The 15419-nt window shown below is 45.3% G+C and overlaps 1 protein-coding gene across 1 annotated transcript in view; it reads left to right on the forward strand.

Annotated features, from left to right (window-relative positions):
• Positions 1 to 15419, forward strand: part of TMEM235 (transmembrane protein 235) — a 472116-nt gene that overhangs the window by 361900 nt on the left and 94797 nt on the right. The window contains exon 2 of the mRNA XM_078650761.1: positions 9847 to 9927. Within this exon, the coding sequence (XP_078506887.1) occupies positions 9847 to 9927 (81 nt within the window). The remainder of the gene's footprint in view (positions 1 to 9846; positions 9928 to 15419) is intronic.

The raw sequence follows: 15419 nt of genomic DNA on the forward strand, positions 1-15419 counted from the left end.
AAACCCCTGTTGTGGCCTGTTGCTCGTTGTGCTCGTGTCCCCCCCTCACCCCCCTGACGGTCGTTTTCCTAAAGTCCCCCCCACCCCCTGACCCTCGTTCGTTTCCTGCGTCTCTCCCTTGCTTTCCTCCCATCCATCAGACTCCCTTTCTCCTTATGCCTGTCTCTCCTCCCGCCCCATAACACGTGGAAAACTTAGAAGCGATTTATAAAAAAAAAAGTAAAATCAATAAGATTTTAACCTGTTCAAAATTTAGTTTAGTTTTTTTTTAAAGTCGGGCTCGTGCGCTAAACGCGGCAGGCACTTCAAAGCTCTAATGCAGAAGTATAGTTTCTATACAGCACACCAGGAAAGGGCTCCCAGAATGAAAGCATGGCACGGTCTTAGTGCTCCGCATCCGAATTTCTACTCGTCTCTAGCACAATTAATTGCCTTTGATTTTACAGGACATCCCGGAGATGAGTGTTACGTTTAAAAGACAAACGCTACTAGCTTTAATGACAATCTGTGGCTTCCCTGGAATATCTTTAACTGTCAGGCAAACAAGGAGCCACTGGTTATTTCATAATGGGCTGATGCTTAAATGTTTATAAATGCATACATTATTCTTTGTGGCAACTCACGCATTCCCATAAACCTTCACATGAGACATGAAATGTTTGCTTAAGAAATGAATCCGTGCTTTGTTCACATATGCAGACTCTCAAAGCTAGCCTGTGTAGCAAAGCATGAATTTCAGCTTTGACTATACATTAGGCCGTGGGGTAACTCCCGTAGGTGAGCTAATTAGTCACCACCAGGTCAGAGCCCCATCCCTGTGAGTGCGGGCCCCACTAGCCCTGCCTGCTCCGCTGCACGTGCAGTGACCGCATTGACTGCCCCAGCCCCACTGACTTCTCGTGTCTCTCTGCCCCCGCCGGTCGCTCCCATCGACAACCGCTTGTGTCTGGCTGTCAGTGCCCGGGTACAGCGTTTCTTCCAACAACAAGCGCCTCCCCATTTGGCCAAATAAGGGCATTCATGCGCTCGCATATAACCAACCCTTCAACCTATAGACTGGCCGACCTCACCTAGGCATGTTGGCTTTAAAGAAATGTGCATCACACAATGAGCCAGACACCATACTGGGAGGAGATTCTTTCTGCAACAGCTCCGTACACAGATCTCTACACACTCTGGGCCATATGTATCATCCTCACCATTTGCGATTTCTAAGTAGCGATTTTTAAGGAATCGCTATTTAGAAATCGCAATATGGTATGTATGTAGGAAATCGCTTCTTTATAGCGATTCCTTAACATTCCTAAATTGCGATTAGAAAATTGCTAATCGCAAATTTCCCATACATTTCTATGGGCCAGGAGGCCCATAGGAATGAAGGGGAAATTTGCGATTAGCAATTTGTTAATCGCAATTTAGGAATTTTTTCAAGGGTGCAGGGGTGTCACAAGAACACCCTGCTGCACCCCTGAAAATGATATGTGTGGGCATATGGCGCACATACATGCCCTAAGGGCATGTATGAGCGTCATATGCCACCTTTGGATTTTAAATAAATTGCTTTTTCAAAAGAATTCGCAACTTACCACCAACTAGAAGTTGGTGGTAATTTGCGAATCCTTATGGGCATTTTTGCATTAATTTTTATTTGATACATTGCATTTAAGGAATCGCACAATTTGCGATTCCTTAAGTGCAATCGCAAAATAAGGAATGGCAAATTTTGCGATTCCTTATTTTGCTGCGAAAATGTTTCATACATTCCATTTAGCAAATTAGCATTCGCAAAGGCCGAAATTCGCGGAATTTCGGCCTTTGTGAATGCTAATTTGCTTCATACATATGGCCCTCTGTTAGCTACGCTCTTTTTTTAACAACTGTTTTTATTAGTGTTTTTGCCTCTGTTGCCTGCTTGCAGTCCGGTTTTGTGTGTGCCTCTGTTGCCTGCTTGTGATCCAGTTTTGTTTGTGCCTCTGTTGCCTGCTTGCGACCCTGTTTTGTGGGTACCTCTGTTGCCTGCTTGCGATGCAGTTTTGTGTGTGCCTCTGTTGCCTGCTTGCAATGCGGTTTTGTGTGTGCCTCTGTTGCCTGCTTGCGACCCGGTTTTGTGTGTGTCTCTGTTGCCTGCTTGCGACCCGGTTTTGTGTGTGCCTCTGTTGCCTGCTTGTGACCCGGTTTTGTGTGTGTGTGTGTGGGTGCAAATGCAATAGGTGTCGCATTTGCGAGAGATTAGGCTATTGGCTTTGTAAATGACAATGCCATTTATTTATGTTTTCAAAGCCAACACATAAATAAAAATGTTGTCATTTACAATGCCAATAGCTCTAACTTTTCCAAAGGCGAAACCGTTGCATTGTAAATGCTTGTTATGAGATGGCTTGACAGCCCAGCTATGGCCAATTATGTGTAGCTCACTAGATTGATTTGATTTTTAAATTTATAAAGCGCAACGAATGCCCGAAGGCTTCTTGGCGCTGAGGACTAAGAAGGTGAAGCCAGAATAGGTGCAGGGACGAGTTAAAGGCCTGCTTGGAATAGTCAGGTTTTTAGTGATTTTCTGAATGAAATAAGATTCGGGCTGTTTTGGACTGAGAATGGTAGGAGATTCCAGAGTTTTGCAGCTCTTAACAAAAAACTCCTTCCTCCCCAACGTAGCTGCTTAAACCTAGGTACTTGAAGCAGTTTCAGTTGGGCAGATCTGAGATTCCTGGATGGCACATAGTATTTTATCCTAGAAGTCAAGTAAGAGGGTCCCCTTCCTTGGAGTGCCTTAAACGTAATACAGAGTGACTTAAATATGATTCTTTTCCGGAACGGCAACCAGTGGAGAGCTGCTAGCCACTGGGACACTGATTCGTGCCTGGGAAGTTCAAGATCAGTCTGGCTGCTGCATTCTGCAGGTGTTGGAGCTTACTCTGATGCTGTGTTTGAATCCCTAGGTAAAGTGCATTACCATAATCCAGCCTGGAGATGGCAAGGGAAGTTACCACGGTTTCAGGGCATCAGGGGGAATAAAGGACCGAATCTTTCCGATCAGTTTTAATGTGGCCCAGAACCTCGCCGTAAGGCAGTTAATCTGGCTATCGAAAGTTAGCCGACAGTCAAAAATCACGCCTAGATTTTTGACCTTGTATACTGGCAAAGGGCATTCGCCCAACTCGATGGGCCACCATTTCAGAGACCAGCCTAAGGTATTGGCACCCAACAGTAGGACTTCAGTTTTGCTACCATTTAGTTTTAAGCAATTAGATTGCATCCTGTTGTTAACGTGGGACATACAGATGTTAAAACATTCTGCCCCCTCGTCTTCATTGTTGGTAATTGACACTACAACTTGTGTGTCATCTGCATAGCTGATTACTGAGAACCCAAACTATCTGATCAATGCGGCCAAAGGGGCCACATAAACATTGAAGCGCGTAGGGCTTAACCCCTTTGCTGCGGGGGTTATTCCCCTGCTGTGCTGGATGGAAGGGGGGCGCGCACAGCGCCCCCATGCTCATGACGAGCTTCATGAGCTACGGCGCTCCGGTGTTCATGACGAGCTTGACTCCCGTGGAACGCTCAGCACAGCAGGGGAATTCTCCCCGCACCTGAGCGTTCCACGGGCCATGACGAGCTGAGCAGGTCAAGAGCACCAGAGCGCCGTGGCTCATGACGAGCTCAGCTCGTCATGAGCGTCGAAGGAGTTAAGGACGAGCCCTGGGGTACTCCACAATGTAGATTGAAAGTTTGTGAGCTTGTTCCGTCTACTTATACTCTGAAAGATCTTTCAGAGAGATAAGATGACAGTAGAGTCGTAGCGGATTTGTGGACACCCACCTCAGACAGTCTCATGATTAGTAGATTGTGGTTGATGGTGTCAAAGGCCGCCGGTAGGTCTAATAATATCAAGGTGGCCTTCCCACCTCCGTCCAAGGATTTCCTGAGCTCTTCACTTACAGTGATTAAGGCAGATTCAGTCCCGTGGCTTCTCTGAACCCATTTTGAGAGTGGTCTAGCAGATTGTTTGTGGTGATGAAGGTAGAAAGCTGGATATTAAGTATTTTCTCCAGAACCGTAGAGAAAAAAAAGGAATTCTGGAGATAGGCCGATAACTATTGAGATCATCGGGGTTCAGGTGGGGTTTTTTCAGCAAGGGTAGCACGGAAGCTGTTTTCCAAGCCTCTGGGAACTTCCCATAAAGTATAATTCCAGAGAACAGCTCATTTAATTGAGCGCTGAACATCTCCGGACAAAGATGGAATATTTTAGGGGGACATGGATCTGAAGGGGCCCCGGATTTTGTTTCTTTAATAGTTTGTGTAATTTGATCCCTGCTGGGTTGTAAGAAGGAGAAGCTAGGAGGATTTAGGATGGAAACAGTCTTTCCAGGAGGCAGCTCATTAAGGGTATTTAAAAAGGTGTCATAGACTGCCTGCACCTTGTCGGCAAAGGCTTGGCCCAGAGTATTACAGAACTCTGGGTTGTCGCCTGTAGTGGCTTTGTCAGGGAGTTTGGCCAGTTTTTTAACTGTTTTGAAGAGCTCTTTGCTTGAGTTGTTTGCTGCTGAAATTTTGGCTGCATAGTATCTGCTTTTTTCCTCCCTGATTAGCTTTTTTATAAATGACCAAAGACTGGGCATATTTTATTTTCAATTCCATATTATAATTTAGTCTCCATTGTTTTTCTGTCCTTCTACACAGCTGTTTTTGAGTCCTTAGCTTGTCTGAGAACCAAGGTTCAGACGGAGTGGGACTTTGGCTCCGCCCACATGTTGGCAGCCAGGAGTACATGTTTTGATTGGACAGAAGTGGTGTGCTTGCACAAAAAAGTGCATCCCCCACACAGCTGTGGTCATTTTGTTTATTTATCAAACTTCCTTTGCTTGATCTATCAGGGGCACACACGACATTGTAATGCTGCTAAAGTGTCTTAGATAACATGATGATTTCGTGTTTTTCTTTATCATCAGCACATAAGCGAAGAGATCAATTATTAACCTACATGGATGTTTAGGTATGGCTTGAGAGTGCAACTGTCACCTGACCTTTTAATCTATACCAATATTATTCTTTGGTTCTTTGCTTTTCCACACAAATACTAATCCATTCCCTTACTATTTACTGGTACTGCTAACTTACTGGGAATGCTTCACATTGCCATAGAACATTCCTTTAAAGCCAGACCTATTGGGATTGCCAATGCTTGTTTGCATGATGGCATCTGAGTTCTTCAGAGGGTGACTGGGTCACTCTGACTTTCTGAGCCTAACTGTGTCTAAGTCTTACGGATTCTAATGGGGTCTCTGAGTTCTTGAGACTGATGTTGTCTCCGCATCTTTGAGGCTGTCGTGGTCTCGGAGACATTCTGAGACTAACTAGGCTGCTAAATCCTTGTTGCTGATGTGGTCTCTAAGTCTGTCTGGGGCTGACAGGATCTCTGAGTCATTGAACCTGACAGAGTCTCTCTAATTCTGAGAGCTGATGGGGTCTCTTCTTTTTTAGGAAGCCGAAGGGATCTCTGAGAACTTGAGGATAAGAGTCTCTGGCTTTTTCTGGGACTGACTTGGCCTCTGAATCCACCTTGAGGCTGACGAGGTCTCCGAGTCCTCATGGGTCTCATGAGGTTTCTTAGTCTTGTAGCCTCACATGGTCACTAAATTCTTGAGGCTGACTGCTGTGTGTGTTTCTCTAGGACACATAGGTTTTGTGGGTCTCTGAAGCTGATGTCATATAACCTCCAGTCACTAATCTGGTTAACTTGTGTGGTCCTTTTCCCATTCTTGGAATGGAATGATAGCTTGAATGACTGTGTTATGACGTAGTGTCTCCCCTGTGGTCCTTTCTTATGGACACCCCATTACAAGCAGGGTAACTACTATCCTGGTTGCATGACCATATATGGGACAGTGAAGTATTAAAAATCTGACTGGCATAACATCTGTATGGCTTTTCCTTCACTGAGAAAAGCTATACTCACAGCCTGTCTTTTGCTTCTTAATTGGAAAAGATATCCTAACTACAGATTGCCTCTTCTTGCAGGGAAGAATGCCATAATCCCAGCATGTCCATTTCCTTCCCAATGAATTCCCAACCTAAAGAATGTCCTCCTTTAAATAATTTATCTTCCTTCTCTGTAGGAATAAATGCCCTAACCATTGCTCTGTTGTCCCTTTCTGTAGAAATTGATGCCCTAATCACAGCCTGTCTCTTCCTTCTCTGTGGGAGTAGATGCCCTAACCACATCCTGTCTCTTCCTTCCTAGTAGATAGAGAAGACCTAATCGCAGCTGACACTCCTTTCTCTTTAGAAGTAGATCCCCTAACCGCACACTTTCTCTTCTGTGACCCTTCGTATGATAATAGTCTGTTACTTGCCTGAAAAGCCTAATAAACATGACCACATTATAGCCTTATAGCCCGCAGTTGTGGGCTATACCTGCCATTAAAGGCCCGCTCCAGCATTAAAGGCCCGAGCCAAGGGGGGAGGAGCCAAGATGGCGATCGGAACAGTCGCATGAACGCATCGCTCTGAGGTCCCTTCCTCTCCGCTTGCCTATCCTGTCAATAATCCTGACCGAGGCTTCGTGATTTCTGTTGTGGGAGAAAAACGCTCACTTACCGTCTGATTTTGGGGCTCCGTCGTGCCGGGACTCCTGATATCTGCCCCGGTCTGCTTGCTGGCCTTCCCGGCCCCGGCGCCGGGGCCTCGAGTGCAGTGCCCGCCCGGCGGTGTTCGGAGTGTTGGCAGCCCTGTTTCGGAAGAGAAGCCGGTCGATGTGAGCCTGGGAGCTGCGAGCCGGGAGAGATGGAACGGACCCGCTCCCAATAGTGGGTCGTCCCGTATACCCAAGCGCTGGTGAGCCGGAGAGGGGCCGTGTTGCCCGGTTCCCCTTGGGTGTGACGCCCCTTCATGTTGATGGTCCCGTCTGGGAGCCGGCGCTTGGCTCCCAGAGAGCTGCAGGGAGCACGTCCGGCCTTCTGGTGACTCTCCTTTCCGTGCCGGGTGCCGACCGCCGCTGATCGACTGTGGGACCCGCTGTCTCTGGCGGTCGGACGTGACTCGGAGATGGAGGGGATAGTGGCAGAGAACGATGTTGTTAAGATGGCGGACGACCACCTGAATTGCATCCCTCCTGGAGACGGAGACGTTGCTGCATTTGAAACTTCCGGCCCTCGGCTGCATGAGTCGGTGTTTACACGTAGTCATGTACTGGCTGCACTGGTCCACCTGCGGACTGCTCTGCTTCTGAACTCCCGAGACTTGGAGGTGCGGATTGCTGCCGTTGTCGGTCCGCCATTTTGTGGTATGGTGGCTTCCCTCCGAGTTGCTACCATCGCATCTCCTCCGGTTGTTGTGCCGGGATCCCCGGATGATTCTGCGATTTCGAGGGTGCAAATGGACCGGGCGCCTGTGCTGCACTGCCTTCCATATCCTGTGCCTTCCTCTCCAGGCTTGGCAGACCTGCTTTTGGACCTGGCCTCCTTGATGTTCGGCGTATGGTTGCACTCAGATGGCCGCCATGTATCGTTGGCTGCTTCTTGGTTGCCGGGACAATGTTGTGCGGAGGTGCCACCTGACTTGCCTGGCTGGTGTGGACTTTTTCTGTCGGACTGTCTCTTGACTACAAGGCCGTTTAGCAGTTCTACTATTCACAGGAGTGGCCAGGGGTGATCTCGCTTGGATCCTGGCGGGACTTCTTCCTAGTGGATGGCAACTTTGGGACCCATTTTGTAAGACGGCTGCTGTTTTCATCCTGTGCAATGGCTCTTTGTGTTTTCTCTGGCCTCGGTCTTTATGCTTTTGGCTGCGGGGATGGAGGGTCCGGGTGTTAGCTCCTCTCCTCATTCTTATTCTTTTTCTTTTTCGTTTCCTGCCTTTCTTTATTCCTTTTTTCGGGTGACTCTGGGGCGACAGGCACGCTGTTAGTGGGGTAGGCCATAGCCATTACGGTGATGTAGGGTGGTGGGTGATGGGGGGGTTTGTTATTTTAGTTTGTTTTGTTCTATGGTCCCTTTTTTCTCCTTTTTCTCTAGGGGGTTGGCTGTGTCTCTTCTTTCTTTTTCCGTCCTTCATCTATCCGGCGTCCGCACATGCTTTTCTTTATGGTCTACAGTGGGTGGGCTCATTACACGACGTCTCGTTAACTGCATGTTATTGTTTGACCCCTACTCCTGGCCTGCCTTTGGCGGGCATTGGGTGTATTTGGCCCCGTCACTCCTGATTGCTTTCTGCTTGTACGGAGGGGCATACCTCTCCCGTCTCTTTGGTCTGACTGAGTTGTGTGACGCCTTTGTTGATATAGCCGCTGCCCCCTCTCACTATTATAAAAATTATAAAAATGTAACCTCTTTTATCCTAGCGCTTTCTTGTGTTGCGATCACGTCTTCTGATTATGTTGTGCCTCTTCCTTGTATCGTGCACACCTAAACTGCTATGTTTTGATCTCCTGCTTTTGCGGCCGGCCCCTGTGGTTGTAGGCCCGCGCGTGTATTGCTCTGATTGCTTAATAAAGGTTTAAAAAAAAAAAAAAAAAAAAGGCCCGAGACAAAAGCAATGGCATTTAACAAGGGAGCAGGACTTTTATGGATGGTATAGCCCAGCTACAAAGGGCTATAAGGCTATTAGAACATTCTGCCACTAGAGGGCAGAATGTTCTAACAAATAAAACTACATCTTCAACAACATTGGAATGTTGCTCTGCAGGCTTTTACCGGCCTGTAGAAGCCCGGAGCGAGCACTCCATTGTAGTCAATGGAGTGCCTCATATTCCAATGTTCTAATTAACATTAGTGACTGTGTGTGTAGACGTAGGGCCTAGAAAAGTAGATTGTTTGAATGGTAATGCTAACAAAATCATGCTCGATCACCATGTTTCCAGCTTATTAACTCGGTTCAAACTAATCTGACAGAGAAGGAGTCGTTTTACCACCTATGTGATGGAGCGGTAGCCGCAACTGCAAGGAAAGATGACCTTGCAAAAATCCATTGTGAAAGATAAGAGGAACAGCAGCACTAGCTTATGTAGTTTATTATGCCTCTGCAGAGGACGATGTTTGCACATTCATGTAGCACGTGTGACCTCTTCTTGCTCCATGAGACACTATTAACAATAAGTGTATATTACATACTATTAAAGGGCCTGAGCTACTCAGATCAACCAGTTGCTATGGGGAGATGCTGAAGGGCTGAATTACAACTGCTGACCGAGTAAAGCTTAAAGTGTGATGGGGAACTATGTATCGCTTGTCATAATAAGGCTTAGTAAACTAATACAGCAATTTAGGTTGGATGGCTAAATCTATTATAGATACACTGTGTAGGTAATAGGCCAACAGGTTAGTGACGTAATTAAGTATGATTGGGACCTTTTTAACCTTTGCCATACGTTGCATATTATCTTCTGAGTTCTTTATAATAATCATGATAATTCTGATACCAGTCTAATGTAAACAAGTACTGCATAATAAATAACTATAACTGTGAAATACTAATCATTTGTGTGTATTGATTTGGGATATAATGGTGGGTCTTCACTTTATCAATACCTGCAGATAGGAGACTCTCTGAGAAGTGTGTCTGACTATTAACACTCCCAGTCTGATAGAGCATAACTTGCTATAGGAAGAATGAGAGACACCTACCGGTTCTCCTTTTCTTTGAAAAGGGTACATTTCCTTTTGGGTCTAAGGGGATCTTCCCGATGTAACCCCCAATATTACTGGGGTAAATAAGATGCTTGATTGTGAGTAGTATTGGACGCCCTAACCATACCTGTAAAAGTAGGTGGGCTAAGCACAGCCTGTCTCTTCCTTCTCTGTAGGAAAGAATGCCCTAACCACAGCCTTCTGTTCCTTCTCTGCAGGGAGGAATGCTTGCATCCCTCTTATCGACCCCTTTGGAGAGGAGAGCACTGAAGTTCCTGAGTCTCAACAGCATTTAATATGTAAGTCCTGAGAATGTCTTGTGTCCTTTCTGTCTAGAGTGCATTATTTTTTTAACTTATCTTCTCCGTATCTGTGTGTGTGTGTGTGTGTTTCATTGTCTGTCACACCGCAGGGCTTCACATCGCTGTCTGACAGAAGATAATGGCTAATCCATGCTGCTGAATGGACGGCAACTGTGGTTATGATGTAAAAAGCATTTCTCTGTTTGGCGTTCTGAAATTCTTGCTAACTCATCACATGTGGAACACAAGAAGAAGAGAGAATGGTGATCTTTAATATTCTGAGCCCAGGTATTCACCATTACAGTCCTAACCATATGAGGGGAAGCCCTTACCCTAGAGATAAAGCCCTTTCTCACTAGTAACAAAATAAAGATCTTCTCCTCTCAACAACCTTGAAGAAATTGTTTGGCGGAGGCGGCCTCTTGCTTGCTGAGAATATCTTGGTGACAGACATCGATAGTCAAGGAGAGAAGGGTGATCACCTTGGGGGCCATGACATATGTGAACAGCCCAGATCGCTATACATTCGGTATAGCCTCTGTGAGGGTGCCGTACGGGTGGACGCAAGCCTCATAGGCCAAATCTGAAGAAGCCAGAGGATAACCGATAGGATCAAATCTGTGAAAGAAATGTAGAAGGACCTGTAAGGAACATTAGACAGGTGAGTTCCCCACCTTTGCTTTGGTTTTCTTCTGCCATGTAGAAAAGAGGCAACTGCCTGAGGGAAGACTCTTGGAAAAACCTTCGATGAAACCAGTACTATCCTTCCCCACACTCAAAGCGAGGTGGATGAGAAATACCATCTTCCCAGCCTGGCTACTGGTTGACATCAATGATCCCTCTGGGGTATGAGAGGCCATATCGACTGAATTTCCCATGGAAGGCCCATGCTAGACGTTTCATGAAATGTCACCTCTACATCAGGGGCACTAGGCTTCTGCTGCAGGATGACACGTGACCCGAGCAGCTGCTTCTTGTGCTTTTCCACTGTATGGTATCTCGAGGGCTACTGACCATTGTCAAGGGCAAACTCTGCCTGCTACTCTGTTTGGAAGCACTTTGCTTAGATTATCCCCAGTTACCATACATTGAATGTGCCCAGTAATGAGGTAACAACACTCATCAGAAGGTGCCAAAGATTCTAAGCCAAAAAGTAAGGCATAATTAGATGGTGTATATATGATGAAATTCCGCACACTAAAAATTGAAGAATTCTTATTTCTAATTTTGGTATTTAAACTTTTGATAACACTTGTTACTTTTTTCCGCAGTCTGAATAAATCCTATTTAAAGGCAAAACAAATTAGCCCATTACTGCTACAGACAAAAATAGATTTCTGTTTATCTGATCAGATTTTCAGAAAGTACAAATCTGTTTGGGCCTGATCGGACTGATGTATATAGCGCAGTTTGCAAAAATGATCCCATTAGGCATAGACATAAGGACTTTACTGCATTGTTTCTGTTTAAAAAATAAATTTCAGGTTACTGTCTATCTGAGCCTCCCGTACCTTGGAGAACTGCTCCCCTAGTCTGTCACCCCCTGAGAGTTTACTTGTGAAAAACAGCTGAGCGCCTCCGAGACAGTGACTTGGTTACACATCCTGGGGCCTCAGGGATGTAGCAGAGGACATGAGGTCACACCCTTCCGGATCAGAGAGGACAATTACCCAGGCCTTGACTTTATCGAGGCTGGATTATGGGAGCATTCTCTATCTGGGGCAGGCAAGGCTTCCATCAAATGCCTACAAGTTATTCAGAACTTCACTGCCAGGCTTCTGTTTCATCTTCCCAATCGCTTCTCAGGGGCCAGTCTTCTCCGCTATTTCCATTGGCTTACAGTGGACAAACACATACAGTTTACAAGCCCTATGCTACATCTGTAAAGCTAGATCTAATGCTGGTCCACTCTACTTGCAACAGCGAGTGGACTCATATACCACCCAAATCAATCCCTGTGGTCGAGTAACTGCTACCCCTGTAAGGTCCCGAGGGGCAAAAAGGCCCATATGCGTGGTCGTTCCTTCTCATACTTGGGTCACATTCTTTGGAACACATTGACAGACTCACTGAGAAGCTGTCAATTGTTGATCATTTTCCATACATTTCTTTAAACCTTGTTGTTTTGATCTGTTTTCTATATCCGGATAAATCCTACCTTTGTCTAATTGCTGGGAAACTCTTGTTGGATAGCTATGCGCGTTATACAACCTTAAAATAATTTTAATAATAACAATGATCACAGTGTTGGCACTGAAATCTATATCAAATTCTAAGTCCTAGGGCACACCAACATCTAGGACTGGGAGAGGTGTAGTCCCGATACTGACTTGTGTGCTCCCTGATTGGAAGCGTCTGTTTAGTTAGAAGGACCCATACAATGATGCTGAAACATTATCATAAGGATGACAGACAAAGGTTCTCTATTCAATGCTTTATAGAAGTATTAATTGGCAAAATACAGAAAAGGTGCCATGAGCAAATTTGGCAGCAAAGCATGTAAGTAATACAAGTACCAAGAACTCGGTACAGTTCTAAATGAAATCCGGTTTAGATTCGCCCTATAATATGGTTCATATGGGGTCTCTCTTTCTTGCAAAATCCACACTCTTATATAGGACTTTAGACAGATGTTCATACATTCTGTGAGACTTCCTGATTCTCAGGGTCTGAACCCATAGGAAACATACTAGAAGAAACATTTAACTACAACATACATTCAAAGATTCTCTCAACATTGTAGTACATTGAGATTTAACCATTCTTCTGAGCTGCATGTTTAAGCTGATACATGGTTAACATAGCTTGGGACAGTAGGAACCGTCTTTGATTCAGTACAACGTGGAAATTGCTGAGAACATTTTCTGCTTACTCAAGGGAAAACTAGAAAAGTTGTATTTAAAAACAGAATCAACAACAGTTAACGCGATACATTTGTTGTTGAGGCAAGAAGGAGGACAGTGTAAACACGGGCTAATGTTAGCACTAGCTCAGATCGTAGTGCTCTTATTATTGGTAGAAAATCGGCGCTCCCACAGTCAAACTCCTTTACCACTAGAACTTGAGAACCTGTACTCAGACATTGATGGCTATATGATTAACTCATATGAGGATCCATTCAGCCCACCGAAGATCTGTAGATCTTTCACTACATAGGGTCCTCACGGGCCCGTGAATTCCAACAGCAAGCAGCTCATTATCTTTTCCTGTAAACTATCTTTTGCTTACTCAAAGAAGCTTCCAGATGTCACAGTGGTGGGCAGGCTATGGTTCTGTACTTTCCTAGAACCACAGTAGTACTGAGCACCGAAGCGTACGAAAAATAAAGCTTGCTGCAGAGTGGGTCCATCTTTCCATAGACTATGCCTGAGATTTAAAGATAGTTGAGTCCAGTCACCAGATCTGTGTGCAATGACATGCATGGAATTGGACAGGCTCCAAGGTGAGCAAACCAATACCTCTCCCCAGCATGTTTCACCAGATGCCACCCATACTAAACTCCAACCTCTTTATTCGTAGACTGTATGCAGGCGGGTGAAGGAGAAGAGCAAAATCCTGCCGACCCAGAGCCATCCACTTACAAAATCTGCTTATTGTGGGAACCATGCAGAACTTTCAGATACTTCAGTCTGGCTAAGTGTGCAGGAGAATTACTTCTCTACAGCTGCATATCTTTTGTCTAAGCCACAATACTCTTTACCTCTTTGTCAAGCAAAATTCAAACTATACAGGCTCACTTGAGGTTCCGATGAGAGGTAAAAACTGGTTCCTCCCAAGGTAAAGCATAGACTACTGGCTCTGCCAAACAACCTGGAACTAAAAGCTACTGCCAGCAAATGCACAGCCAACAGTTATCCATACCATTGGCCTGCTGCTGACAACGTGCTGAAAGGACCGTGTAACACACCTGGACCAGAATCACTATGGGCCTAATTTATAGTTTAGCAGACAGGGCACACTGTGTTGGCTATCCTTCCCACTGTATTACAAGTGCCATATGGTATATTGCACTTGTAATATGGTGGGCAGGACATCCTCCAAATTTGTGATGGAATATCCCATCTGCCAAACTCTAAGTAAGGTTCTTTGTTCTCTTTCCAACTATTGAGCAGCAACTCTGTAACTAACCACTTGATACCAATCAGAAAGGCATGTAACTTTTAAAGAAATCTACTAGACATTGCTTGCCACTGGACGACTCTAGATGACTCTAGCCTAGTCCACACCAACAGGTCCTGACTAGCGATATATTCTGACCATTGCTTGACACCTTATATTCGAGAACTTGCTTTAACAATCATAAACTGTTCCCCAGTTCATCATTGCACATCTCAGTCTCTCGCCTGACTTTGTATGCTGCATCTTCTCCCCCAGATCCATAGGATCTCAGAATGAGGGACCCCCTCGCGCATTCAGCATGTACATTTTGACCTAGGGTATACTGAAATGATTAATATAATAATACTAACTGCAGAGCTAATCACAGAAGCCGATGCACTAATAATTATAAACTATTCGTATGTCTGTTACACCCCTCATCCATCTAAGTGCAGCACCACCATACAAGAGCGTCTCTCGGTTCCCTCATGCATGACACGAAAATGCTTATCATGTAGACTGAAAACAAAGACAGTGTAACATGCTACCCAAGTGGGTAAGCACTGCGGCGCCCCATATATCCGGCAGTAAAGGCTATGTGAATGATATAATACTTCTAGGAATGGGGTGCCTGAGATATCCTGAGGTGCCGTCATGCAGCCTGGTCGTACATGTGGGAGCTTTGTGGGAAAGAACAGTTGGATAATGAAACAGAAGCACTTACCCCCCCGACCTGACGGTGTTTAAGGAACCATGTGACCTGTCTTTGCATGGAGAATGGCAGACAAAACAGGGAGGTAGGGAGTGTTGTCTCTTCAAGGCAAACAGTGGAAAAAGACGCAATGGAAACTCGCTCCTTGAAGCTTCTTAATGAAGACCTTTGTTTTGTTTAAGAGGGAAGAAGGAATTTGCCTATGTGTAGGAGAAGACTCATCCTTCTGGAGTAAAGACTGTGATGAAGAAGGTGGAAGAGGGGATGCGAATGATGTGGGTTAATTGCTTCCTAACTGCAAGGGTTTGGTCATCTTATCTGGCTATACATTTCAACGTGTGTTAAGTCGATTGAATTGTCATTCTGTTGTTTGAGTGGGTTGCACCAATGACCACTGCTGTTTGTCTTTCGCCGTTGTAACCCACCTATGAATTTTTGGTTCCCATTATTTCCCTGATGTTCATCCTGGCTTATTTTATTGCGTGTTTGACTCTACTTGAGAAGTAAGATTGATACATGTTGTCTTGCCCTCTGCCATTCATCCCTCGCTTCATCTTGCTGTTCATCAGTGCATTCAGTCATTGTCTGCTCCCCTTTTCTTTAGTTGATCTCTAATGATTGTCAGTGCACTCGTTGATGCGCGTGTCTTTCATTGGTAATGCATGTTGTATGTCGATGC

This window comes from Lissotriton helveticus, chromosome 7 (assembly GCF_964261635.1).
Source record: "Lissotriton helveticus chromosome 7, aLisHel1.1, whole genome shotgun sequence".
In the NCBI taxonomy this organism is placed as follows: Eukaryota; Metazoa; Chordata; class Amphibia; order Caudata; family Salamandridae; genus Lissotriton; species Lissotriton helveticus.